At 44.9% G+C, this 26156-nt stretch overlaps 2 protein-coding genes across 4 annotated transcripts in view; one reads left to right on the forward strand and one right to left on the reverse strand.

Annotated features, from left to right (window-relative positions):
- The first annotated feature begins 4546 nt into the window (after positions 1-4546).
- The window catches only part of MAP3K5 (mitogen-activated protein kinase kinase kinase 5), a 96113-nt gene continuing 74503 nt past the window's right edge, over positions 4547-26156 (forward strand). The window contains exon 1 of one of the 2 annotated variants that reach the window (XM_015284184.4): positions 4547-5406. In XM_015284184.4, coding sequence (XP_015139670.1) covers positions 5019-5406 — 388 coding nt within the window. In that variant the 5' untranslated portion in view covers positions 4547-5018. Of the gene's footprint in view, positions 5407-14185; positions 25604-26156 lie in introns of those variants that run through there. The other variant, XM_046939118.1, reaches the window with a different exon arrangement.
- LOC121110362 lies at positions 12340-14735 on the reverse strand. 2 transcript variants are annotated; one of them, XM_046939125.1, is made up of 2 exons: positions 13808-14735; positions 12340-12787 (listed from the first exon to the last, which is right to left on the reverse strand). In XM_046939125.1, exons 1-2 carry the CDS (start codon positions 14630-14632, stop codon positions 12608-12610), a joined length of 1005 nt encoding a protein of 334 aa, XP_046795081.1. In that variant the 5' UTR covers positions 14633-14735; the 3' UTR covers positions 12340-12607. The 2 variants fall into 2 exon arrangements, with proteins under 2 accessions (XP_046795081.1, XP_040554331.1); XM_040698397.2 differs by having other exon boundaries at positions 12340-13159; positions 13190-14735.

Below are 26156 nucleotides of genomic sequence, written 5' to 3' on the forward strand. Positions count from 1 at the left end.
CAATCAGTGACATCCTGTAGAGGTTACACCAACAGGAAGCAGTGCTTATCCGTGGCCTGGCTTTGTTTTGAAGTCATATTAATAGGATTTTTGTAGACACTGATGATCAAGGAGCAGACAGAATGTTATGAGAAAGTCCTGAGAGAAGGACTAGCCTCCCCACACCATTTTTTTCCCACATACAAGCTTGTGGATTCATGCTTCGATGGCCATTAGAAGTAGGAAGTGAAATAAAACGGCTAACAAAAGCATTTGCACAGGGAGATTGAAAGGTAGATACGATAACAACTAAGGAAATAAAAGCTATTTTACGAGCAGAGAGAGAAGGGAAACCTATTCCCTCCTCAGGCCCAGGGCGGGTGAGTAAATCCAAGAGGCTCAAAGGACAGCCGGTAACAGTAGCGTTTTATAGCAGCATTGAAACCAGCTGTGCCGCCGGCCAGCTCCTCCCACCACATCCCACAGAGCCCGTGTAGCCAGAATGTCCCGTTAGATGGCAGCCGTGCTCCACGGAACAGCAGACAGCCCCCGGTTCCCGAAAAAAAACCCAAACAAAAAATCCCCCAACTACGCGGATTTTGTTTCCTCACACAGCATCACTTCGATGAATTGATTTCCCACTCTCTCGGTATGCAAAGTTTAGGCTCTGTTTATACTGCTGTCACTTCTTCGAGATCAGCTCATAACCCTATACACCTTGCCGGCACTGGAATATGCAGTCAAGATGCTGACAGCAATATCCCTGCGCCCAGTTCACCTCCTTTTCAGAGCACTGATCTCTGTTCTGCTATGGACACATGCCCATCATTCCCCCAGCTCCCTGGCTGACAGCTAGCTTAGGCATGAGCTTAGCTGGTGGCAAGCACTTCTGCATACACAAATCCTTAAAGAACCTGTTATCAGCAAGAGTATAGTCCAGGCATCAAAATACATTGCAAAATGAGCCTTTCTACCACAGAAAGTAGACTGTGAGCTGTTCCTTTAGGTTCAAGGATAGGCAGCTTAAAACACTGAAGATACTCGGGGAATGCAGTAAGATTTCTTCTAGTTATTGAGTCATGCATTAGGCCTTATACCATCAGCATTTTACTCTTCAACAGTGAATGTTTATTGACTGAAAGAAACGAAGAGATTTTCCCAGCTGAAATTTCCATGCAGTCGTAAGGCTGCATGAGTTAAAGCTTTAAGGAAAGCATTTAGTATCCTGAGACTGGAAAGCCAGCAAGAGTGAAAATAAACAACTGGAAGTAACCAAGGAGGTTGCAGGAATGGATGCAAAGGGGAAAAGCTCACGGGGTCAGATGGGAAAAGTGAGGTTAGTGGGGGCTGGGAGGGAGGGCCTGTGTGCACAGAGACATTTCTGGAAGTTAAAAAGGACAGAAGTGAGAGGAGAGAAAAACACTGTAGCAGAGGAAGAAATATGAGATTCAGAAAGAAGCGTAAGAGTTGCAGATTTTGCTGGTTGCCATTTCTGTGCACCATAACTCGGTAAGCAAATTGCCCACACTGTTACTGTTACATAATCAGATTGAACACCTGTCTATTTACCTGCTCCCAGTACTTATTTGGTGTTTTAAATGCTTATCTCAATCACAGATTTACTTTCTTTTAAAGACTGGCAGTTGACTCTCCCATAACAAAATGTTGCCTTCTCAGTACTGAGCATAAAGGTTACTTCTGATTGTCTACAGTTGCATACTCAGTCTATTTATTTTTATTTTTTTTAATAAGTTTTGGTTTATTTCAGTTTAACCATTGCCATTTCTGTGCAAGTTACCTTCTAAAGCTCCTGGGAAAAGGAACGGAGTGTGCACTTTTGAGATCTCGTTTGAATTCTTGTGTCTGCAAGTTTATTTAAGTTTGTGGGTTTTCTTTCTTTACACCCATAATTGAAATGTACTGAACTTTACTCCTGCAGGCTCTCATGGAAATATATTTTAGTCCATTCCATCAATCTCCAATACATCCAAGAAAATTGAAAATGCAAATTTAGTCCTGAATCACTTTCCTCCACCTACTGGACACTCACGGCTGTAACACGTGAAAAAAAAGTTATGATTTGGACATAAATGCTTCAAATTTCATGCCTCTAAATCAGAATGCTTAAAATGAAACTACCTCTCTTAGTCTTGGATCTCATTAGCACCAGTTTGAGTGGCTTAATCAAGTCCTTAGCGCCTGTCACACAGTGTTTGTCACTCAACACAAATTGCATTTTCAACTAATAAGAATGAAAAATTCCTGGCTGATAGAATTCTAATTATGGTTAAAGCTAAAGGACGGTGACGTAGAGCTGTGAAAACTTAGAAGGAAGAGATGGAATTATTTCAACAAATTTGCAGCTAACTGCTTGCTGCAAGTTTTTGTCATTAGAAAAAGCACAGCATGATACTGAACTGTAATCGTATGTAAACCATCTGGTGCTAGAGATGTGAATTGTACAGCACTTGAGAAACAAGCGAACAAGGCATGCAGAAGATTTGTGTGGTTTATTCCAGATTAATCTGCATTTTTATTACTTAACTTCACATTTCTTTCTGGGGCCCAACATCACGTCCAGCCAAATCAACAGAAGAACTGTCTTGTGTCTGGAATGGACGTGGCACTAATAATGAAGCGCGCCTCACAAGTCAGCAGCACTGAGTAGAATAGCAGGCTTCTTCCGTCTCCTTTCAGTCCGTGACTTCCTCCTCTGCTTGACAAACATGGGCTGTTCTAGAGAACAACAGAGGCATATTGTTCTTGCTTCCTGTAAGGTGATGTAAGAGCAATGTTGAATGGATTAACACTGATTCTGCATTTTGTGGAAAACTACTTTATTTAGGAAAACATTCATTGTCATTCTGGCCATAGCAAGAAACAATAACCTACTGTATATTGCAGATTAGCAAATATTAACTTTCCCCTTTAAATTAGTCTTTCGTTTGCTCGTCATCTTCCCACCCCATTTACCCGTTCCTTATCAGCAGGAGCAAATGCCAGGCATACCTCATTGAAAATGGAAACCTATCGACGCAAACAGAGCTCCCGAAGGTATTGCAGTGACTAATTTTCCCTAACTATTCCAGAATTTATCCTTGTCCTACAGAAGTCACGGAAATCAATGATACAAGAACAGGTGCCATGCCAGCAAGTTGATTTGTCCCAACAAGATCCATAGGATGGACCTATTGATATGACACAAACATTAATAACGTACAGTGCTACCTTGCTCCATGTTGCAGTGAGGGGAACGTCAGTCTTTTTTCCTCAGGTGATAGAACGTGAGGCAACCATCTCAAGTTGCACCAGGGGATGTTTAGACTGGATGTTGGGGGGAAATTCCTTTACAGAGAGAATGGTCAAGCACTGGAATGGGTTGCTCAGGGAAGCAGTGAAGTCCCCATCTCTAAAGTCATAGAATGGCTTAGCTTAGAAGGGACCTTAAAAGATGGTCAAGTTCCATCCCTCCTGCCACAGGTAGGGTTAGTACCATCCACTGGATCAGGCTGCTCAGGGCCCCATCCAACCTGGTCTTATATGCCTCCAGGGATGGGACATACACAGCTTCTCTGGGCAACCTGTTCCAGTGCCTCACCATCCTCCAAGTAAAGAATTACTTCCTAGCATCTAACCTCAATCTCTCCTTTTAGCTTAAAGTCATCCCCTGCCCCTGGTCCTGTCACTATCAGACTGTGTAAAAAATCAGTTTCCCTCCTGCTTATAAGCTCCCTTCAAGTACTGGAAAGCCACAGTGAGGTCTCCCATGAGCCTTCCCTTCTCCATGCTGAACAAGCCTGGCCCCCTCAGCCAGCACTTCATAGGAGTGGGGCTCCAACCCTCCGATCATTTCCAAGGCCCTCCTCTGGACCTGCTCCAACAGCTCCACGTCTTTCTTGTGCTGAGGGCCCCAAGCCTGGACACAGTACTCCAGATGGCAGAGCAGAAGGTGACTATCACCTCCCTTGCCCTATGGCCACCTCTTTTTGATGCAGCCACGCCCTACCAGGGTTCAGGGTTACCAAACCCGGTGCTCCCTTCAGCACTCACAAGCATCCCGCTTGCTGCCAGGCCCCAATGCCGGTCGCCACATCCTTGAGAGAGAAGCAACAAAAACAGTCCTTAGCTAAACTGCAAAAACCCCGTCAGCTTTGCAGGAGCACAAGACGAGGTCGTTGCCCACCACTTCGTTTTATGCAAAAACAGGTTTGTCTGGATCAAAACGCGTCTGCTGGTGAAAGCATGCTTTAAAATCTCAGGCAAGCCAGGACCCGTTCCATCCCAGTGGCTGCCGACTAACCGGCACCCCTGGCTCAGAGCGCTACCAGCAACGCACCAGGAGACGGAGCCGGCCGGCTTTTCCGAGGCCATTAAGCAGAGCAACGCGGGGTGCTGCCAGCCGTTGCTCCGTCCCCGCCACAGGCCGGGAACCAGACGCGCACCGCATCGGGCAGCAGCCCGATCTCGGGCGTCCCAGCAGAGCTCTCCTCTCACACCCGACATTCCACCCCAACGCACAGCCCGGCGGGCGCTGCTGCCTTATTTCTGGCCGGAGGCGGGCCCGGAAGGAGGAGCGCGGTGCGGGGCCGCCCCCGCCCGAGCCGCGAGTAGAGCCGTGCAGCTGTCGTTCGTCTAAATCGGGGGCGCCTGAGAGCAGTCCCACAAGTGGTTCCTGCCCGCCGGTGAGTCGGACCCGGCGGCTGGAAGGAGAGCGAGCTGCCGGCGGCGCGGAGGAGGAGGAGACGAGCTGCGGGGAGCCGCTCGCCAGGTGGTCCCTACAGGTGCGGGGGAGAAGGGAGCGGCGCGCCATGGTGCGGGCGGTGGGCGCCGTGGGAGGCTGCTCTCGTCTCCTCGCCCCCGGCCGCCGGTGTTAGGCTCCGCGGGGCAGCGCCTTGCCCCAGCCCGGCCGCCGCTCCTCTCCGACAGCTCGGCGGCAGCGTGCGGGGATCGCTCGAGGCGGAAAGACGCGGCATGGCAGCCGCCTGACTCCGGCCGCCAAAACAGAGCCCGGGACGCGCCGCGGTGGCGGCTCCGCAGGGATGAACGACAGCGGCGAGGGGACCATCAGCTTCGCGGTGCCCGGCCCTCCGGGCGGCGGCGACGAGGGGCTCGGCCGGCGGGCGCAAGGAGCCGACGGCGGCCGCGGCTTCCAGCCCGAGGTGGCCTCGCCGTGGGGCGAGGACGCGGCCGTCGCTTGCCCCGCCGCCGGCACGAGCATCGCGACGCGGGCCAAGGGCGCCGGGCGACGGACGGCCGTCACCTACGTGATCAACGAGGCGAGCCAGGGGCCGCTGCTGGCGGCGGAGAGCGGCGCCCTGCAGAGCCTGCGGGAGGCGTGCGAGGTGGTGGGGGCCACGCTGGAGACGCTGCACTTCGGCAAGCTGGACTTCGGCGAGACGGCTGTGCTGGACCGCTTCTACAACGCAGGTGAGGCCGCGCCGCCGCGCCCCTCCTGCCGGGGCTTATCGCCTCGTCGCTTCCCGGGCCGTCCGCGCAGCTCCGGCCGGGCCGAGGCGCGGCCCCGCGCCGCCCTCCGGCGAGAGCCGCTCGGTCCGGGCGGGCGGCGTGCGGGGCGGCACCGGGCGCCGTCCCCTCGCTGTGCCCCGCAGCGTCGGGGCTGAGCAGCGCCCTGCGAGCGGCCGCGGCTCTCACGTCGGGAAGCAAAAGTGTGTCAGATCCTCTTTCTGTCCCCCGCTGACCCCGTTGGGAGAGGAAGCTGTCAGCGAGCGCGCTGTGAGCGTGAGGCTGTTGGCACTGCCGGTAGTGGCGGCTTGCATCTTTGGGTCCGAAATGAGCTCCACAGTGGCAGAGTGCCGGGACGCGCGTCTTTGCTGAAACGCTATGGGTGAAGTGGGTGGGAGCTGCGAGACCCCCCCCGGGAGCTCGGAGAAGCAGATAGGGCGCGCAGCTCGGCAGCCGTGCTGCTGGCACGGGGGTTGGTTCCGCTGTCTCTCCGTGCTGGGAAGTTTGCTCTTCGGATATTGGCTGCAGTAAAACACTTAGGATGGTTGATGGATTAGCGTGAGCGCCCCGCGCTGTGTCCTGTCGCCCTGCCTGCTTTCACGGCAGTAAGGCGGTAACAGCCTTGTCTCAAGGAGCTGTGATCTGAGCTGGTGTGCTGTGATCCGCCTGAGCCCACGGTTAGAAACAAGAGCTCATAACTTCCTCATGCTTTTAAATTTTTTAATTAGTAGATATATATGGGGTAAGTGTAGAATTAAAAAAGAAAAATAAGCTTATAACTTTAGTAAAGATTTTATAAGACTAAAACTACATTAATGTCCTTTTACCATTTAAAAAATGAATGCAAGCAGGAATTTGACCTGCAATTTTAAGCTTGTTTTTTTGGTATACTTCTGCGTGTATGAAATACTCTGGCAAATGAGCATTTAAAAAATTCTGGCTGATATTGCAGCTTTGTCATCATCTCCTGTGGAGGAGAGGAGAGCAAAAAAAAAGAAAGTACCCGCACTCAGGCCCTGTGCACACAGGACTGCCCAGCATGGACATGCACATGCATGCCGTTTCCCTGGGACACTGCAGGCTTTGCCTCTTGAGCTGCTGTTCAAGTCCAGAAGGTGGATGGCTTCAAAGCACAAAGTCGCATCTTGCCTTGTAGCTCTTACATAACTGTGTCTGGAGAGGTGAAGCCCTCAAAGGCCAGAGGAGCTGTGTCACAGTTGGAGATAGGAGGGACACAGAGCTTTAGCATAGATCCCATTTTCTCCACATACGAATGAGATACAGGACAGGTGAAACCTGAGAGTCTCACCTGGTTCTTGTTCCATCCATCACTGGAGCTGTATCACAGTGAGGCTCACGGAGCTAAATGATCTGTGATATTTCTGTACCTCCTCTGTTTGTTAATCTTTAGCCTGAGCCACGCAATAGGCGGGGTCTTGGTAGCGCACAGAGGCTTTTCTTGTGATGAAGCTTGGACGCAAAGTGGGCCCCTTTTCCTTCTGGCAGTAGGCGTCTGGCGTATAGTGCTACATAGCTGCACACTTATGTCATAGAACTGCCTATTTCAATGGTTTTCGAGCAAGCTCTCTGAAGGTGAAAACTTTATTTGTTCGTTCAGTACTGTTTGGTTATGGCAGTATAATGATACTATTGCAAAACAGGGAAATTACCTTGCTCTTCTACACTGGTAGCAAAACTGTAAATGTGTGAAAAAGCAGGAGGCATCCAGCTCCTGGGCTAAGCACAGGACATAGGAGTTTGCATCTGCTCCCACTGTGTTCTGTCCTGTCCGAGCTGTGATCCAAAATTGATGCTGTGCTGGAGCTGTGAGCTGGAGCTGATGGATAGAAGGATCTATGAACCTTCATGCTTGTCACAACGTATATATTTAAGAACTAATTGTTCTCCAGAAACTTAAAACTAGCAAAAAAATTAATAATAATAATTAAAAAGTTCCTAGGCTAGGAATAGAACAGCGTTACAACATAGAAGCTCTGTAAAGTGAAAAACACAAATGAGGAGCCAGCGTAGGGAACAAAACTAAAACGGTCATGAGGAGTGTAATTATTGCACCGTTTGATTTTTGTTTTGTTTTCATTGCCTTAACTGGGCTGTGTGGGGGGAAGCATTTGTAGATGACAGGTGCATGTAAAGTCACTTATTTCCCTTCTCAACCTCTCTTTTGCTGTGTGCTTTCAGCAGTGAAAGGTGTTGTTAATAAAGGTAAAGAATGTCCACACACTCCACAATTTTAAGAAACCGTGGTGCATTAAAATTGTTCAGCATAGCTGAATATCAAGTAAGAATTTAGCAGTAAAAATACTTTCAAGTAATGGTCAGTTGGTTTTACTCAAGGTACCAAGTTTTACCCGACTCGGTGTAAAGGCCAGTGAAGTCATGCGAGAAAGGAATGATATGATTGGATGGAGATTTGGAGAGTCAGGCTTATCACTGTGTTTATTGAGGTAGAACAACAAATCTCTCAAGTCTTGTGATGTGTGCGAACCAACTGTGCTTTGCGGGAGGGGGATGGAGGTCATAGATGTGGTGTAACATCTCTACCCATCGTCAGGCCTTCCCTTCTTTTATGTCTTGTTTGTACTTTGTGTAATGTATGAACTCGTGGTGATCTCTGGCACAGGCTCACTTCATGCCTTTCACTGCTTCAAAGAGAACTTCAGGAAGTATTAAATAAAATGTAATCTGAGATGTAAATACTCATCATCCCCTCTAAATTTGGATTAGCCAGCTAATAATCTTCTTCTGCTGGCTTCAGTCAACTGATGGTGCTTAAATGCTGAGACATAATTAGCAACGTGTATGACCAGTGAGTAGGTCTTAGCTATGTATGTTTGAGCCATTTGAGCACCAAATATTAAGAATGAGTCTATTGTAGCATTTTTGCCTTACTTGATTGCAAAGAAATTGTGCTTTAAAAAAAACAAAACAAAAAAACCCTACCTCTTGAGAAGCAAATGTTGAATCAACTGTAGTAACTGTTGAAGCATTTCATACATTTCCTCTTTTCAGTGATAGTAAGGGAGAAAAGGAAAATGTAGTCCAATGTCTGGCAGTACTCAGTGTGTCTGGGGTTGGCCAGCTGTCTCAAGGGCTGGTTTCCTCCTTAAAGTGGATACTTCCCCACAGCCCCCCCCAGCTGTAAGTTGCATTCAGCTGCTGCAATAGGATTGAAGCTGAACTGCGGGTCTCTTAAGTTCAGCTTAATTTCTGAACGATTCAAGAATGTTTATAGAGTCGGTCAGAGGTGCACCAACGTGTAGCAGAGAAACTATTCACTACACTGTGTTCTGAATGTTTACGTACATTACTGTTGGTTGTTAAAGAATGTTTTTTTTTCTCCATGGTAATGACATGATCTGCATATCCTGTTGTTTTTTATTACTTATTACTCAGCTAATTTTGAAAACTGAGCCATAAATGAATATGAACTACTTGAAGTCTCTTTGAGTTGACATAAGCAATTCGGTTTTTTTCTACCATGTGTTTTTAGGCAACTGAAATGAGGATGATTTTATTTATTTATTTATTTATATTGGAAACTTGTCTTACTTTGAGGTAATCTGTATTTTTTTTTAAGACACTTGCATTGACTACTTCTGTGCATGCTTAGAGAGATCATTTGTTCAGTATTTTCAGGTGTGTGTTCCTCTTCCATGCCTGGTCTGTAAGTTTAGGCTACGGAGTGAAGATGTAAAGTTAATTTTTTGGGGTGATTTGTCAGAATTACAGTGTCTAGCATCCTGAATTCTGTGTACGCTCCCTGGACTGAGGAGAATCTGGATTTTCTAATCTCTGGTCACTTGTTTTAACATGGCTTTCAAGTTAAGCAACTTGACTTGTCTCACAGTTATCTCCTTGTGTCTATACTGTTGTGTTATACAAGGGCATTTCTTTTTCCTCAGCTTCTTACGCTCAGATTTTGTGGATCAGTGATCCTTGTTACATGATTCGTACTGACACTGCTGTATAGGGATATAGAGATAATTCACCATAATAGCAATGATTAACTAAAACAGAATTCATCAAATAACAGCAAATGGATTTAGCTGATTGTTGTTGTTTCTGGAACTCGGTGTCCTTGCTTTCAGAACTCATGCAGGCTTGGACTAGGAATTTTCGGTGTCAGCTCACCAGGCTTAAAAACGCACTGTGCAGTATGCCTGGGGGTAGTGTTGGCAAACAGAATGAGACAACTTTCAGAGAGCTGGTACAGTCACTTGTGTAAAGGTGAACTTTGGTTGGAAGATGTTCTACACCCAGACTTTTTCTTCATACTTTACAGAGCTTGTGTGGATTGTAAATGTTTATAAACATACAGGCACACAGAAATGAAGTGAAGCAGTAGGAAGACTATTTTTTTCCTTTAGGTACTCTAGATTCCATTATGTTGTTTTTAAAGTGATTTATGGCTTTACATAAGTTTCCTGGGTGTTCTGGGATTGTTACACACTGATGCAAACACTCCTCTTTAAAGAGGAATTCTTTTCAAAACAGGTATTCTTGTTTCAAGCAGTTGACTTAAATATTTTCTCCAATTAAAAATAGAGCCAACTTGCTACCATGCAAGCTCTTTGAAGGAGCTGGAAAAGTAGTGCCACTGAGAGGCAGAGACTAATTGCACCTTGTATTCTATTCCATGTTATCTCAGAACAATTAGCTCCTTCCGCAACTTACTTGCTGTACTTCCTGACTATTATTTTTTTTTGTTTCACTTCTCTGAATTTCATCAGACACTTCAAATGCTGTGTGTTCATTCTCTGATTATTCAGCACTTGCATCTGTCACGTAACTTGCCGTTTGGACACTCCCCTCAGTGCTGCTGAATAACCACAACTGTATCTGCAGCATCACATCTGGGAAGTCCCTGTTTGGAATGATGGTTCTCATTATGAAAGCTGATGAAATTATCTTTGTGCATTATTCTTCAGAGTTGAGGATGACTATTAAGAAAATGTAAACATCTGATACTGCTGTCAGCGGAATTCATGTTGAAAGAACTTTGCATTTCAGCAGCACTGTGATGCAAGTGATGAGTTGGAGCAAGAAAAGCAGATTAGTAATGCTGAGGGTGTGCAGAATTGGGTTGATGATTATAGGCATACTCTCAGGATGGATATATCAGGCTTGTGATGGATTATGAGTGCAGAATCTTTGTGTCAATGCATAGTCTATATTGGCACAGTTATATGGGGTTTGGAGAAGAGTGGATCATAAAGCTCATTTGACTCTGGATATTGAGTTCCAGGCTCTGTTAGAAGGAAGCACGGGAAAGTTAAATCAGATGTGTTGGCATGTCTTCAGCATAAAACAGTATTTCATTCTGAAGCTCCAGAATGTGATCTGTGTTAAAAAGAAGACAGATATATTTTGTCTATTCATAGTTAGCACTACTGGAGAGTTTCTGAATCAGTGAAGAAAATACAGGATTTAAAACAATGTATTCACAACACTTCAGTTGCAGAACCAGCTGCAAATTTCATAACTAGACTCCAGTATTGGTACTGTAAACGTGATCTCCATCTGGCTACCTGTCAGTAGGTGATTGGAAAACTACTAACCCATCAGCTTCTGTTTGTAGTAGATGGAGCATGCTAGGTGGAGGGTGTGGATGGAGTGGATGCGTGTGGGCCTCAAGACCTGTATTCTCTTTCAAGCTCTGTGACTGGCCTGCCATAGAAGTTTATAGCTCTGTTGTGCAGCAGGAGCTTCCTCAGGCCTTTCCGCAGGCTGAGAGGCTTGCAGTACGTCTGACATGGGGGTCCTGGGCACAGAAACCCTGATGTGGCTGGGAATTTCCAAGGACGTCTGTAATGTAAATAATATTAAGAGTGTGCTCTTGCACTTAGTTCATGCTCAGGCTTTTGCTGGGTTATTACAAGTTAATGGCTGTTGAAGTGCTACCTTCTGTTAAGTGCATCGGGCTAATAGCACTAGTTTTCAAATACTATGGTGCTGTGTATTAAAGTGTCAGGAGAAATGCAGGCTATGAAAATGTTAGCGTCTCTTAAAAGCTTGTGGTGAGACATCATAAGAGAGGACATAATGAAAGTATATTCCCTAGTGGGGAAAAAAGGCTGAATAAAGCTAGATAAATGCTTTTTCAGAGAAAGAGAAGGAAGCCTTTGGATGATTTTTTTTTTAATTTTTTTTAATTCCCCTTCTCCTACAGTCTGCATTTCTGTAGCTCTGAACAGGATGCGTCATACAGAAATGACTTCTGAATCTACCACAGCCGTGCTAAGAATTTGACTTCTCTTTTTCATCAGTTTCAACAGTAAGAAATTACAGAATTGTAGAATTATTTGTGTTTGAAGGGACTGTTGCATGTAGTCTCCGTTCGCTCGTCCGGTGTTCGTCCTCTGTCCACATGTAGGGCTTACTGCTGGGCGAAACCGACCCTTTACCAGGTCGGGGCCAGATGCTCACCCAGACCCCAGGAGTAAGTGAGGCAAATGGCGTTTATTCACTACTAAACACAGCTTATATACATTTTTACCTAGATAACCGTGCTGTCATGTCCCACTCTGATTAGTTCACACCAGATAACATTGTGCCTTATTTGGCCATTTCCACATTCTTTTATCATCCTTCTTCTTCTCCTGTTTTCTCTGCAACAAGGTCAGCACGATAGCACTATCTCTCTATGTTTAGGGAGAGGCCTGTCCCGTACATCCCGTGCCCCCGCAAGACGCCTACTACAACATCTCCCCCTCCCTAAGCTAAATACTACTTACACACACACCTAACCCGTACATCGCGAAGCAGCGCAAAACGCCTAATCCTAAATATATTTCAGCACACTATTCCTACTATTTTCTACTACAGTTCTTAAGCAATCATCAGAGCAACAGGGAATTCTTTTCCGTGCTCGGCCAAGCCTTGCCCCGTTACAGCACGAACGCAACAACCTAAACCCCTCTATAATTTTTCACGCAATCTATGATACTCAATGTGATAGTCAAAAGTCTTGTCCATCATTCGTTGAAGGCAGTTCTGCAAGCATCCTACAAAGCATGGAAGACAGATTAGAATACACACAAAGATTGCAAATCCTACTGCGAGAGCTTTAAGCAATTGCTTTAACCATGAACCCGTTCCCCCAAACAGTCCGTCCAGCCAGCTTCCAAAGGGATCACGCACTTCTTTAATTTTCTGCATATGTTCTTGTGTCCATTGTAGTTGTTTGCAACACGCTGTAATCACCAGGGACACCATAAACATCGGCAACATCGGAAGTGTCAGCGTTGCAGGTGTAGTGCTCCTCTTGATGAATGGTTCTTGATCCCATCGTCTGTCCCTCAGTTGTTCTGGAGTTGGCTTCGGTCTGCCAACGAAGAATTTCTGTAGAAAACTCGCACCTAGACTCAGTTTTTGCAGATATGCTACTTATATCTGGTATTACTTTTCGCGATGGTACCCACAGAATTTCCCAGATTCATGATATTTAACTGCTGCATACCCGACCACGGATACCCTTTAGCAAGCCCTTCCTGTGATCAGGAGGCCCTGACTGGCCTCCCCCACAGGGGCATTGTGCTCTAACATGGCCATACTGGCCGTATCGGAAACACAGCCCTTGCTGCTGCAGCGATCTTTGCTGTCGCAGGCCAACAGCTACGACAATAGCTGTGACTAGCCTTTCATTAGTTAAATGAGCCACCTTGAGCTTATCTAAGACATACTGAATAACTTCTCCCTGGATATTAAGCGTACTTCGGCCGGCTCCCGAGGTATTAAGCGTACTTCGGCCGGCTCGCAGCAATGCCTTAACATTGTCATGCGATTTCTGCTGCAAGCAGTCAATGATCACTGGCCCTTGGGCCGGTACCAGGAGATCAGACCCCTCTGCAGCAGCTAAAAGCCTGTCTGTAAAGCTTTGAAAGGATTCATTCGGGCCCTGGGTAATATCTGTGCACGGAGTAGGTGGTTCGGCCTTATGCACAAGTTTATTAAACGCTTCCACCATTGCATCTGTGGCTGCTTTTAGCTCCCCTGGCCTTAGTCTCGCTAGCTGGCCCTGGGGCGAAGCCACTCCCACGGCCTTCCCTGAAAGCCGCTGTATTCCGCTCCCATGCAGGGAGCGGCGCGGGCCGACCCCTGTCGCCCCGGCACGGCCCCCCAACTCGGCCATCCAGTCCGTCTCCCATAACGTATACTGAACCAGCCTGAGCACCGTACGCATTAAGTTTGTGATGTCACGGGGGAAGAGAGGCCCCAGTGCAGCCAAAGTTTGTAGTGCATTTAATGTCAGAGGCGATTTCAGGCCTCTTTTATCCATAAATTCCACCAGGCGCGTAACACCCCCGGGGTCAGGAGGCACCCATTCGGGACCACGATCACTCACAATCACCCGGAATGCCTCTGGAACTATACCCTTTCCCAAAGCCTCCGATCTAATCCCATTCCAGTCCGTCATTTGATCCCTCCCCCTGCACTCAAAGCCAGTCCCTTCTTTCTCTTCTACACTATCACTCGCACTACCGCCCCTGGGAGTGACCAGAGACAGTAGGCTATGCCCCCTGTCCGCATTGGACGGACCTTTTGTCTGGTCCCTCCCCATGTGGGCACTAAGTTGATCCTGCCCGTGTAGATCACAGCTTCCTCCGCCCCCTTGAGTCAGGTAACACTGACGTAATTCTGATAAAGGATACAACGTTCCGCCTGAGGGGTGTGGATACGGGGGAGGGGGACGAGACAACGAACTTTCACTCTCTTGTTGTTTGTCTTCTTTTGAAGTGAGCGCGGTCGGCTCAGCCGGCGCCATCCCGCCAACGGTCATTGGCGGCTCCGTCTCCTCTCGGCCCCTGCAAGAAACTGCTCCCGAACCCCCATCGGACCCGACCGGGTCCTGTGTCTCACCTCCTCCGCTGAGACCCAAAAGGTATCGAGCCTCCACCAATACCTTTCCCTCAACTCTGGCCGCTTTAAGGGCTCCTAATATCAGTCCCCACGTTTTAAGTTCCGTAGCCTTCTGACTGGCCATGGCGCGCTGGCATAGCGCCGAGGTGAGCAAGTCCCACCTACTCGAATCCAAAACGTAGCGGGGAGAGTCCAGCTCCCCCAGCTCATTTAACAGCGACAAAACTGCCGCGATCTCCTTCCGGGAAGGAGCAGATTTTCCACAGTAGTCCTTACAAAACTGCACAAGTACCTTAATGACTTGGTCCATTGTTACGTATGCGACCTGCCGCCACCTCGCAGGCTCTTAACCGCAATACGTCTTCCGTGCGCGACCTGCCGCCACCTCACAGGCTCTTCTCCGCGTCACGGGCACGCCGGGCAGCCACCCTCAGCAGACAGATCACGTCGGGGTCACCACTTGTTGCATGTAGTCTCCGTTCGCTCGTCCGGTGTTCGTCCTCTGTCCACATGTAGGGCTTACTGCTGGGCGAAACCGACCCTTTACCAGGTCGGGGCCAGATGCTCACCCAGACCCCAGGAGTAAGTGAGGCAAATGGCGTTTATTCACTACTAAACACAGCTTATATACATTTTTACCTAGATAACCGTGCTGTCATGTCCCACTCTGATTAGTTCACACCAGATAACATTGTGCCTTATTTGGCCATTTCCACATTCTTTTATCATCCTTCTTCTTCTCCTGTTTTCTCTGCAACAAGGTCAGCACGATAGCACTATCTCTCTATGTTTAGGGAGAGGCCTGTCCCGTACATCCCGTGCCCCCGCAAGACGCCTACTACAACAAGGGACCTTTAAAGGTTATATAGTGTCATGTCCTGCTTCGCCCCACCCCTCAGGACCCGTCCAGGAGTAGGGACACCTTATACTACACCCCTTCCAAACTGGCTTTGAACACCCTTAATGCTGAGGCATACACAACCTCTTTGGGCAGCCTCAACCTGTTCCAGTGCCTAACCACCCTTGTGGATAAACCCCATCTAAATCTAGCCTTCGTCAGTTTGAAACTATTATCTCTTGTCCTACCACTACAGGTCTCAGTGAAAAGTCTTTCACAGTCTTTCCCCTTTAAGTATTGAAAAGGCATGATGAGGTCTCCCCTTAGCTGTTTTGCTTGCAGGATAAACAACCCCAGTGCTCTCTCAGCTGTTTCTCATAGGATAAGTGTTTCAACCCTCAGATCATTTTCTTAGCGCTTCTCTGGCCTTAGTATAAAAAGTCAGTGTCTTTCTTGTACTTGGGACCGCAGGGCTGGATGCAGTACTCCAGGTGAGGTCTCATGAGGATGAAGATGAGGGGAAGAATCACCTTCCTTTGCTTGCTGGCAATAGTTCTGTTTTTATGCAGCCCAGGACACAATTTGCCTTCTGAGCCGCAATCTCATACTATTGGTTCGTGTCCTATTTTTGGTCTACTTGTCTCACTGATTTTTTTTTTTTGTAGTACTGTGTTCAATCAAATCTGTACCCAGCCTGTACTGATACTGGGGATTACTCTGGTCCTGGTAGAGAACATTTCACTTGTACTTGTTTTACCTCTTCCCCCTGGTCCACCTGGACCCATTTTCTCAGCTTATGCAAGCTCCTCTGGAAGGCATCCCTTCCCCTGGTGTATCACCTGCATCACTGAGCTTGAGATCATCTGCAAATTTGCTGAGAGTGTGTTCCGGTCCATCTATGGCATTAATGAAGATGTTGGCCTGAGTACAGACCCATGAGGGATACCACCTGTTACTGACTTTCATTTGAATGTTGTGACCATTTGGATGTGGCCATCCAACCAATTCCTGGTCCAACTTATAGGCAATCTGTCAAATTCATATATTTCAGTTTTAGAGATGAGAATGTTATGGAGCACTGTGTTGAACGCCATGCAGAAATCTAGGTACATGATGTCAGTTGCCCTTCGCTTATCCACCGGTGTGCTCACTCTGCTGTAGATGGCCATCAGATCAGTTAGGCGTGATTTCTCCCATGGTGAAACCATGTTGACTATTTCTAATCACTCCCTTGACCTCCATGTTTCGGCATGGCTTCTAGCTGTAGATATTCCTCAGACGGTTCGTAACCCAGTTCTTTTTCCTATGATGGGAGAGATTTCACCCTGGGCCTGCCTTTAGTTTTAGGGATCTGAGAGATTCGAGAAGACTGACCACCAAGGAAAACTGAGGTAGTAGAGCTGAGTACTTTAGCTGTTTCTTTGTCACTGATGAATGAACTTGTGAGTTCATTTTCTTTGGTTTTTCCTTTTCTGATCAAGGTATCTGTAGAAGCTCTTGTTATTTTTATTTTTTTTTAACATCCCTTCCCAAGTTCAGTTCTAGCTGTTCCTTGGTTATCGTTATCTCATCCCTACATGTCTGGGCAGCATTCCTATATTGTTTGCAGGATGTGTGTCCCTGCTTCCACTGCCTATGTGTTTCTCTCTTGTTCTTCAGATCAGCTGGGGGGAGGGGGGGGAAGGGGTTTACACAACCATATTGCTCTCCTGCTTTTCTTGCCTTATTTCTTGCACTTGAGGATAAAGAGCTCTTGTGCTTGATAAAGAATATCCTTGAAGCCAATGCTTTTTGGTTACCATGTCCTTGAAGGCAGTTTCCCACAGGATTGCATCCATCAGTTCCTTAAACAGGTGGAAGTTTGCTTTCCTAAATCTATTGTTCTTAACTTTGTTCTTTGCCTGGCTCATGTCCCTTGAAATCATGAATTCTTTCAGGGCATGATTGTGCCAGCTAAATTTGCCACCTATTCTGACCTCCCTAATGAGATCATCTGTGCTAGTGAGCAACAGGTCCAGTAAAGCTCCTCCTCTGGTTGGAGCCTCTAAAAAGCATGCTGTGAAATATCTTATATGTAACTAGTTAAAGTGGAGGGTAAAAGCTTAAAGGATTGAGTAAAAATAGAAAAGACCCTAGTACCTAACTTAATGCCATTATCCTCAGTATTTTTATCTTGTCTGTTATGCTTTTAAAGAAAATTAAGTTAAGCAAGTTTCAGTTTTGTGGCAGTTCATTTTCTTTTGTCTCTCAATAGAGATGAACTGAGTTGTTAAAGTATCCTGTAGTTGTTTAAAACTTATTCCTTTTGTTTCCAGTCCTTTGGAACCATCTCTACTTAGAACTTCTATATTTTCATGCGTAGACATCCTGCATGTTGTATTTGTACAGTATAAGCAAACAAATCACAAAAAAACTCAAAGGATCAGCTATGATATGGATTTTGCACGTGTGTGTTTAGTAAAAGAGAATTTGTTGCTGGGATTCTTGTCTTTCACACAATAGTCTCCCTGCTTTACATTGTCCCGCAACATCTACTGCTTATTTTGTATGGCTTTTCAGAGAATGATGCAAATGTACTCAGAAATAATGTTTACTAGAAGGAGAGAGACATAAGCAGTCGGTGAAGTTGTCTTGTGCAGCAGAATGTGTATGACAGCTGACAGTATAATCTGTTCTGATAACTGGGGAATCTTCCAATAATCACTGACAGGTAAATATCTGTGAGAAGCTTGAAATTGTTTGTATTCCAGGAGAAAATGAATCTCAGGCTAAATTTGACATACAAGAACAGACTGCTTCTTTTTAGTGTTTATTCCCTTTTTTTTCCTCCAGGAACTGAATTTATTCCTTGATTGGAATGGATATAACCCTCCTTTCAATTATGAAGAGCTGCCGATCAACTAGTAACAGTGGCATGCAAGCGCTGGATTCTGTTCTGAATCATGTCTGCCTTAATGAATAACCTTTAGGATACGTTTAGATGCAGCATGGGGCTTAGAGATTTCCCACAGACTGGCTCATTTGAAATTGCTGGGAATCGGCACTCTTTCAAATCCCACAAGAAACGTATGCTTTGATTTAAGAACGAGATGCTCATGTAAAAAATTTGGCTCTGTCTTTCTTTCTTATTGTGATACAGCAAATGAATCTCTCTGGGGCTTCCTTGCTGATGGCATTGGTGGATGTCTCTTGCAGAGCATGCTTTGGGTGAGTAGGCAGATGTTGCTGTTAGTGCTGAAGAGAGCTATTCAGTGGTGTCTTCACAAAAGGGTTGTATGCAGCTCTTGCACAGAGCTTTGTATGATCTTTTCCCCCTTTATGCAGTACCTGCCTGACACAGGTATAACATTGCTTTCAGGGCAATCTTTCTGGCTCACTGGGGCCTGCAGACTGAAACCTATGGTCTGTGAAGTTTAAAGATTCAGGAATTCAGTGTCTTCCATCACCTCCCCATGTCCTTGATGCGCTTCTGACAGAATTGTGTTCTGTGAGTTGCAGGAGTGCCCAAGTCAGTTGTCTGCCACTAGCACAGAAAGCCCTGCGGTATGGACTAGGAGGACCTGATGATGAACCAAGAGCAAAGAAACAGCTGTAAGAATTCATTTGTGGTTCTGAACCATTACTCCCCTGCTTGGGATAAATGTATCCAGTTATGCTGACACAGGAGCCAAGTGCTTTGTTTAACTCCACCATAGAAGGCTGCCTGTAGGTGAAAAGTTCCTATTTCCACTTCTCCACCTTCAGTACAGTTTGTGCAGCTACATGCACTTTTAAAAGCACGATGGTGCTGTTCTTTCCCTCTAGGAGAACATCTCTGAGGGGAAATACGTTTGTGCTGGATGCATGGCTTATTTTCGTGTTTTATTGGTTTATTGCTGCCTTTCAGTGCAGTTTCTAAGATAAGGCTTCTCAGCCTTCTGGCAGTAACCTTACAGATGGTTCATATGAAAATGAACTGACTTTAATCTGGATATGTGTGTTCTCACTGGTGATTCTGCTTCCATGTGCTCAGAATAGAGTGGCACGCTGACAACAGTCAGGGTTTTGGTTGTGCATTACATTCTATCTTCTCCTGTTCCTTGCAGCCCATGTGATCAATGAAAGTGACATGTGACATCTGTAGGGAAGGGCAGAAGCTACTTGCTTCTTGAACGTAACCTTGTCTTTCAGTTCACAGTTGGGAATAGGAAGTTTTTGCTAGGTGACTGGTGTGAAGAACTGGGAATTCCTCCAAGTCTCCTTTGGAGTGGAATTCGTTCAGTTAAAATACCATCAGAATTCCTGGGTCAAGTGCAATTGCAATAAATAAATAAATAAAATAGTGATACTGTACTGATTGCTTTAAGTGGAAAGTAAGTGTTTACTACCTGTGTAAATAAACTGAAGTCCTGTTTATCTGTTAGTTCCTTTGTTTTCTGCAGAATTGAGCTCCACTTGTAATTCATAGGTAGTAAATATACCTAGTAAGGTACCTGAAGTCCTTTACCATGTAGTCTCTTACAAGTGTTTTCTGTGGCCTTGCACATCCATGAAGACTGATGTGTAGTAACTGCTTGCTTTAGTTTATGGTGATTACGCTAGTTTAAGATAAAGTTTATTGATAAATATTGAATTAATTTGTTTCAAGACCGCAATATTTTACTGTAGTGAAAAGCCCATGCCACTCTGTATTCCACAACTGCTGAGTGTATGCTCTTTAAAGAGAAGAAGAGCTTTGTAAACGTTTATTTATCGATTCATTTATTTTGAGACTGTGTAACTGTAAAAGCCTGGTGGTTTCATTGTATTTCTGCTGGAGTTGATTTTATTCCTTTTATATCACTCAGGGTTGTCACTAAAATTGAGAATTTTCCAGATTTATTGACCAAGATTAAAAACTCTGGGTGTAGAGTGTTGTGTGTAGGTAGCATGTGAAAGATCACCATGCAGACAAGAAAAGTGATGCTTTTAAAATATCCTGTAAAATTATAGCATTGTAGTGCTCTTGAATTACACCATGGGAAGTTCACGTTGGATGTCCATAAGAATTTCTCCTCAGAGTGGTTAGGCATTGGAGTGGCCTGTCCAAAGAGGTGGTGGAGTTGCTGTCCCTGGATGTGTTCAAGAAACCTGTAGATGTGACACTGACATTGTTTAGTGGGCATGGTGGTGATGGGTTTGTGGTTGGACTAGATGATCTTGGAGGTCTTTTTCAACCTCAATGATTCTGTGGTTCTATGCTGTACGAAGTAGGATGATTATTATTCAACTTCAGGGACTCCAGTCCTTGCAGAGGGCCATACATCTCCTCAAGCTGCAGCTCTGCTGAGAGGAAGAAAGAAAAACAAAAGTTTTAAGGAATCACTCTTCTCTTGAGAGCATGCTGATGCAGCCAGTGCTGTCGTCTTTGAGGAAGTGCTAGGATCTTGCAGCATCACCTATTTCTGATCTGTTTATGTGGGATTATATTACTACTTATCCCTAGATCAGAGTGAGCACAGGGCTGTTCCTATTCCACTCAGTATCACAGAGCCAAGGCAGCACCTGTTACAGCCACACAAGATCATCTCCTGTGAAGTCTGAAGTCTGAACTTCATATGACATTGTTGAATCTAGCTCTGTAAGTGAAGAGAGAGAGGGAGACTCTGTGAATTCATGACCTTTCCTACTCCTGAACCTGCCGACATGAGTTAGAGGTGATGATAAGTGGTGTACAGCAGGTTCTAGACAGCCTTTCTCCTTCTTATGCACCTGGTATGAGTGGCACTGTCCAGAGTCAAGACTGCATGATGGAGCCCTGTCCTGCTGGGCTAGTAGCTTACTGCTGGACCAGGTTGGGGGTGTATGGCAGAATTCTCTGTATGCTCGTAAGCTGTTGGTGTCTCATGAACTGGATGTAGTTGACACTGAGGCTTGTAGTGAAGACTTACTCTGCTGCACTTTTTTTTTTCTTTGAGGGTTAATAGCAGAAGTTCCTGGAATTCTTTAATTGTGAGGCATTTTTAACTTGGTTTAAATACCTCAACACACGTGAGCGTATTGCACAATTTTGAGGAAAAAGAAGAAAGTGTTAAAGTACGTATTCTGAAAATGTTCCACAAAAAGAAAGAAAATAGGAATTCTTGCCAATAATTCTGTTACCAGAAGCCATGATCTTCCTTTTCCAACTGATGCAAATGGGCCAAAATGCAAAAAAAAGAGCAATAGGAAAATGAACTAAAAGTAAAACAAGAGCTTCTGTAGCACACCCTGCTAGATGGGTGTGTAATTGGAAAAATTCCAGTCCCTTTTGTTGCTTAACTGCTCGCATTTTGGCCTGTTTTCTGCAGTGTCCCAGAAGTGCCTCTGTTTTGAATGATCAGTGTTGACAACCTGATATTTTGTCTCTCTGTTCAAGCACTTTAAGAATGGCTCCAATGGAAAAAATTCCTGGTAGGCAGACATCCCAAGCCTGCTTGGTGGATTTCAGTTTATGCTATGACTGGTTGTGAAGCAGCAAGTGCCTGTCTTCAGGATTTAATTCAGTTCAGAGGAAATTATTTATTCTGCATTGAAACTATTGCTTTAGAGCTATTGCTGTAGTAACTTCAAGCAGTACTTCTGCAGCAGAACTGTGTCAGACCACCAGCACTGAAATGCATGATTAACATGGCATATTTTCAAGTAATCTTTAATGGTGATAAGGAAATAAATACAAATAAGGCAGCAATCACTGTGGTTTACATATCAATATTGGAAAAAGTGATTATCCTCCTAAGAGGATTTTGGTGCCTCTCTCTAGTTGCTGCAGTAAGTACAGGAAGACTATTGTAAAATTCAATTTTGTACAGACTTTAATCTCTGTAAGATTGTCTGTTAGAACAGGGAAAATACTCTATCCTTTAGAGGTGCAATCCTATGACTGCTAAGTGAATAAAAAACTGAATTAGCACACCTCTGCCTTGCGTTGCTTTTGGCACTCATGGAATTTCATGGTGAGGTGCGTCAGGGAGCTGATCTGACTGAAAGCTAGCTCTTATTTCTTTTTGGTTAACCTTCAGTCAAATAAGTTCTCTGAGCTGACTCACTGCATTACAGCATGAGTTCCAGAGGACAGGCCAAAAGCAGGACTGCAGCAACCTGAGTTGAGATTGCCTGAAGGTGTGGTTTCTTGTTATTCTTGATCCTGTCTCACTGTGGGTTGCCTCATATCCTTTCCTCTTCCGGTAAGGGTGGCTAAGGTGTGTATTTCATGTTGGCTGTGCTAGCTGTTTGTGCTCTCAGCCTTATGTTTTTCAGAAACTTTCAGTTTGCAGGCAAGTGAAAACTTTGTCTGGGTTTTGGTCCAGGTTGGAAGAAAAACTTCAGGATGTCCTACCAGCTAAGAGTTCAGAGATCCAGGCACTCAAACTGAAATCTGCCTTTGTTAGCAAATCAGACAATCTGTGGACACAAGAATTCAGTTGCCTCTGCTGTTAGAAATCTTCCTGCACGCTTTTGGCCTGGGGCAACTGCTGTACTCTCAGTAGTGATCCTGATAGCCAGTCTGAAGGCAGCAGCCCGAGGCTAAGAGAACGTAAGAAAGATGTAGAATGTTCCACACCAGTGAGTCCTCATGCAGAAGTGTAGTCCAAGGCATGTTTGATCAGCATTCTTTCACTGGCCTTCTAGTTTAGGTGCAACACTTGTGTTCATTTGAGGAGATCTGAAGCTTGTATTGACAGCTGGGGACATGCAGAGTTGCTGCACCGTATGCATTCCATGGAGGTGGGTTAAAGCTCTTACATCTCTGAATATATAATTCCAGCAGACAGCCTGGCTTAAAAATTCACTCTTCTTGTTGTAGCACTTCACTGATATGTTGCCCAGTGAGCAGACACTGGGAATCTTAGGCCTAAGTAGCCATCAGGCACATAATCTGCTAATAAGTGCTGTCTGTAGGGAAGGAATTTTTCCAAAAAACTTCTGTTAGTATTAGATTGCAAGTAAAGCCTATGTCATTTCCAGCAGGGATCATAAATCATTTGATACCTGCAGGTAACACACACAGAGTCCTGACCAAATATGATGTTTAAAAAAAAAAAAACAACAATTTTCCATTTAACTGTATTTGGACTTTCAATAAAAATGTAAGGCAGAACTGAGAGAGCACCTCTCTGTCTCTCTTGACAGTAGGTAAAATATTTTTCAGATTAGTAACGCAGAGCAGCAATATTGTGTTGGAATTAGTTACACTGGCAAGACTTTGGTGCAGAAAATGAAGAGACTGAGAAATAAGAACTGTGGAGGTAGGGTTAACAAAGATGTTTTGGGAGCTTAATTTAGGCTGATTTGCTCAATGCTGGTAAAAATGGTCTGTAAATTTTGTAGTTTAACATGCTGGCTTTGCATCCAGGTATCTTTGGACAAATCTGACTATTCCTGGAAGGGACAGGCTGGTTACTGTGATCAAAATGGGTATGTGAATAGGTTATGGCTGCCACTTATTTATTTATTCATTCCCCCATTGTTTCTAATGTTTCTTAATCCTGAGTGCCTGACTGATTCTTCCTCATCTTTTTAGAAGCTTAATAGGAAGCTGACGCAGAGGAATTCACATTAGTACTTTACAAATGCAGAATAAGATGCGTTTTTTGTCAGCTGTGCCAGCTATCCAGTTTGTGTAAAGCTGAATTTGTATTTCATTGGCAATTATTCAGACTTGCGTATGTGTAGCTCTCCTATTCATGTTAGTAACTATTCCAGGAAAAACATAGATCTATTTTGTGCATAAATGACTGTTATCTCACCAGTTCATCAGTTGAACCTGAATGGAGTTCAAAGCCTAGGTTGAATCTTGCATTTTGAGTTATTGCAGTTGATTGGTACCAGGCCATTTAGAATATTAATCGAATCCAGAAATTACTTGAGATGAGAATGTTTGTATTAAAACTTTATGTAGAATAAAGAAGGATTAGATTAAGGGCTACTGATCTGGGAGTTGGAACTGATGGATTCATGAGCTTCATCTGGCAATATCTCCTAGGTTCAGGAGTGAGCTTGCTAGCCTGGGATTTACAGTCTGCTATGATTATGGTAACCTAGCTGTTAGATTGGCTTGTAGTCAAAATGACAGCATGCTGTTATACAGTAAATCTAGCCTAGATTGACTTGTTTTATTTGTGTTGTATTTTTAATTGTCTTTGTTTGTTTTATTGTGTTGAGTACTTTTGTGTTTTTTGTTGTTGTTTTTTTCCCTCAAATAGAATGATTGCATTCCTGTTTATTCTTTTGGTATTTGTTTTTGCTCAAAATGCAGTGGTCTCTCAGACCTTTTAAAGTGCATAACCTTGTTTGAAATTATGGTGATAATGTTGTTGCAGAAACTGTTCTGGAACAATGCCTTTTTTTTTTTTTTCTAAACGTTGAGGTCAGCAGTGTGGTAGGTTGGTGAATGTCTGTGTATAAATACTTCAGAATTAAGTTCAGCACTTATGGCATTCTGAGCATTTTAATTCAAGGTTTCTTCCATCAGCTGCAGTGCTGGTCATTTGTATTTGTGGGTTATGTATCTGCTTGTGGTTTTCACCTGCAGGTGATAAGGCACTTCAGAGGGGACAAACAGCAAGCTTGTCAATTTAGGGATAGTGAAACCAGAGGAATAGAGTGACATGACAGAGAGAGACTTGCCTGGCATACCTCCCCAGAGCACTGGTTGCAGCCCAAGCTGCCGGAGTTCAAGATGCATTTGGACAGCACTCTCAGACAGAGTTTGAATTTTGGGTGGTGTTTTGTGGAGACACGGGTTGGACTTGATGACCCCTGTGGGGCCCCTTCCAACTCAGGATATTCTCTGATTCTGTAAGTGCCTGAGGTTTGGGAGTAGACTGCAGATAGAGATGAGAGTAGCACTCAGATTTCCCGAGTGAGCTGTCCACTAGATCACATCTGCTGCAAGTGTGATGGCTGATTTAGATATGATTAATTTCTGTTCAGTTAAGGATATATGAGCATCTGTGACTTTTAACATCAAATCAGAAGGAAAAAAGTTTTAAAAATTGAATGGTTCAACATTAGATTCTTCTCCAATAATTCAAAATCAGTATTGTAGCAAAATGAAAGCAGCTTTTGGTAAAGCAGCTTTTTTGCTTTCATTTGGAGGTAACATTTCTCTATGTGTGTATTCATATAGAGAGTAACAAAGCAGCAGTAAGTCAAGGCTGTCCTTTTTGCTCTGCAGCTGAGTTGAATGAGAATGAAATCACGGCTGTTGGAGGCTACTTGAAGTTACCATTGGCAAAGCCAAAGGCAGACTTGCTTATCAGACCTGCTTAATCTAGTTTTGCAGCAATTACCAGCCATCGTGTCAAATGTTAAGAATTCAGCTCAGATGAGTCATATCCGTTTTCTGCTGTGGGATGCAGCGGTGCAGTTACTTGTGAGGCTGGGCAGTAAGTGCTGTTTTGTTGGCATGTGGTGTAGTGGAGAGAGCAGTAGTAATTTCAGGTAGGTAGAATTTTCTAGTGTGTTTTTTTTTAGTGTTAGTTTGCTGGTTAATAGTTGCTTCTTGGGAAATTTGAGCATGGAAATATCCAGAAACTGAAATAACTTTTTATACGCGCACATTCTTTGCCCCTCACCCCCAATTCTTTTGGTAGTACAACCAGCATAAAGCTTTGTCCTCCTCAATAAGAAGGAGGCTTAGACCTATTCATCTACTCCTTCTTTACCGACTTCTCTCGCTATACCACTCCTACTTATGACAGATGTGAAATGTAAGGGGTAACTATGTGAGCAGTGCTCTGCTTGACTAAAGAGAAGTCATATCTCAAATTCTGAATCTAATTTCAAGCTTGATCTACCTAAAAAAGTGGTGAGCTTCAGCAGAGTTAGAGAGGCCTGGATGGATCTGTGTGTTGGGAGTTAGATGTGCTAGTTCTGATAAAGCTGCTGTGCTACTAGTTCCAAAAATCCAGCTTAATGAAGAAGCTGGATCAAAATCAAAACCTGTGGGGAAAAGCTAATCTAAGTCAAATTCCAGGTTTTTCCTGAGTGCTAC

The sequence above is a fragment of the Gallus gallus genome, chromosome 3 (genome assembly GCF_016699485.2).
Source record: "Gallus gallus isolate bGalGal1 chromosome 3, bGalGal1.mat.broiler.GRCg7b, whole genome shotgun sequence".
Taxonomy (NCBI): domain Eukaryota; kingdom Metazoa; phylum Chordata; class Aves; order Galliformes; family Phasianidae; genus Gallus; species Gallus gallus.

What these genes read in the sequence shown, in the direction of transcription:
- LOC121110362 (XM_040698397.2), bottom strand. Translation starts at nt 14,632, where the DNA reads ATGGACCAAGTCATTAAGGTACTTGTGCAGTTTTGTAAGGACTACTGT. An exon ending in GAAGTACGCTTAATACCTCG is followed by an intron (nt 13,160 to 13,189) that starts GGAGCCGGCCGA and finishes CTTAATATCCAG; the next exon opens with GGAGAAGTTATTCAGTATGT.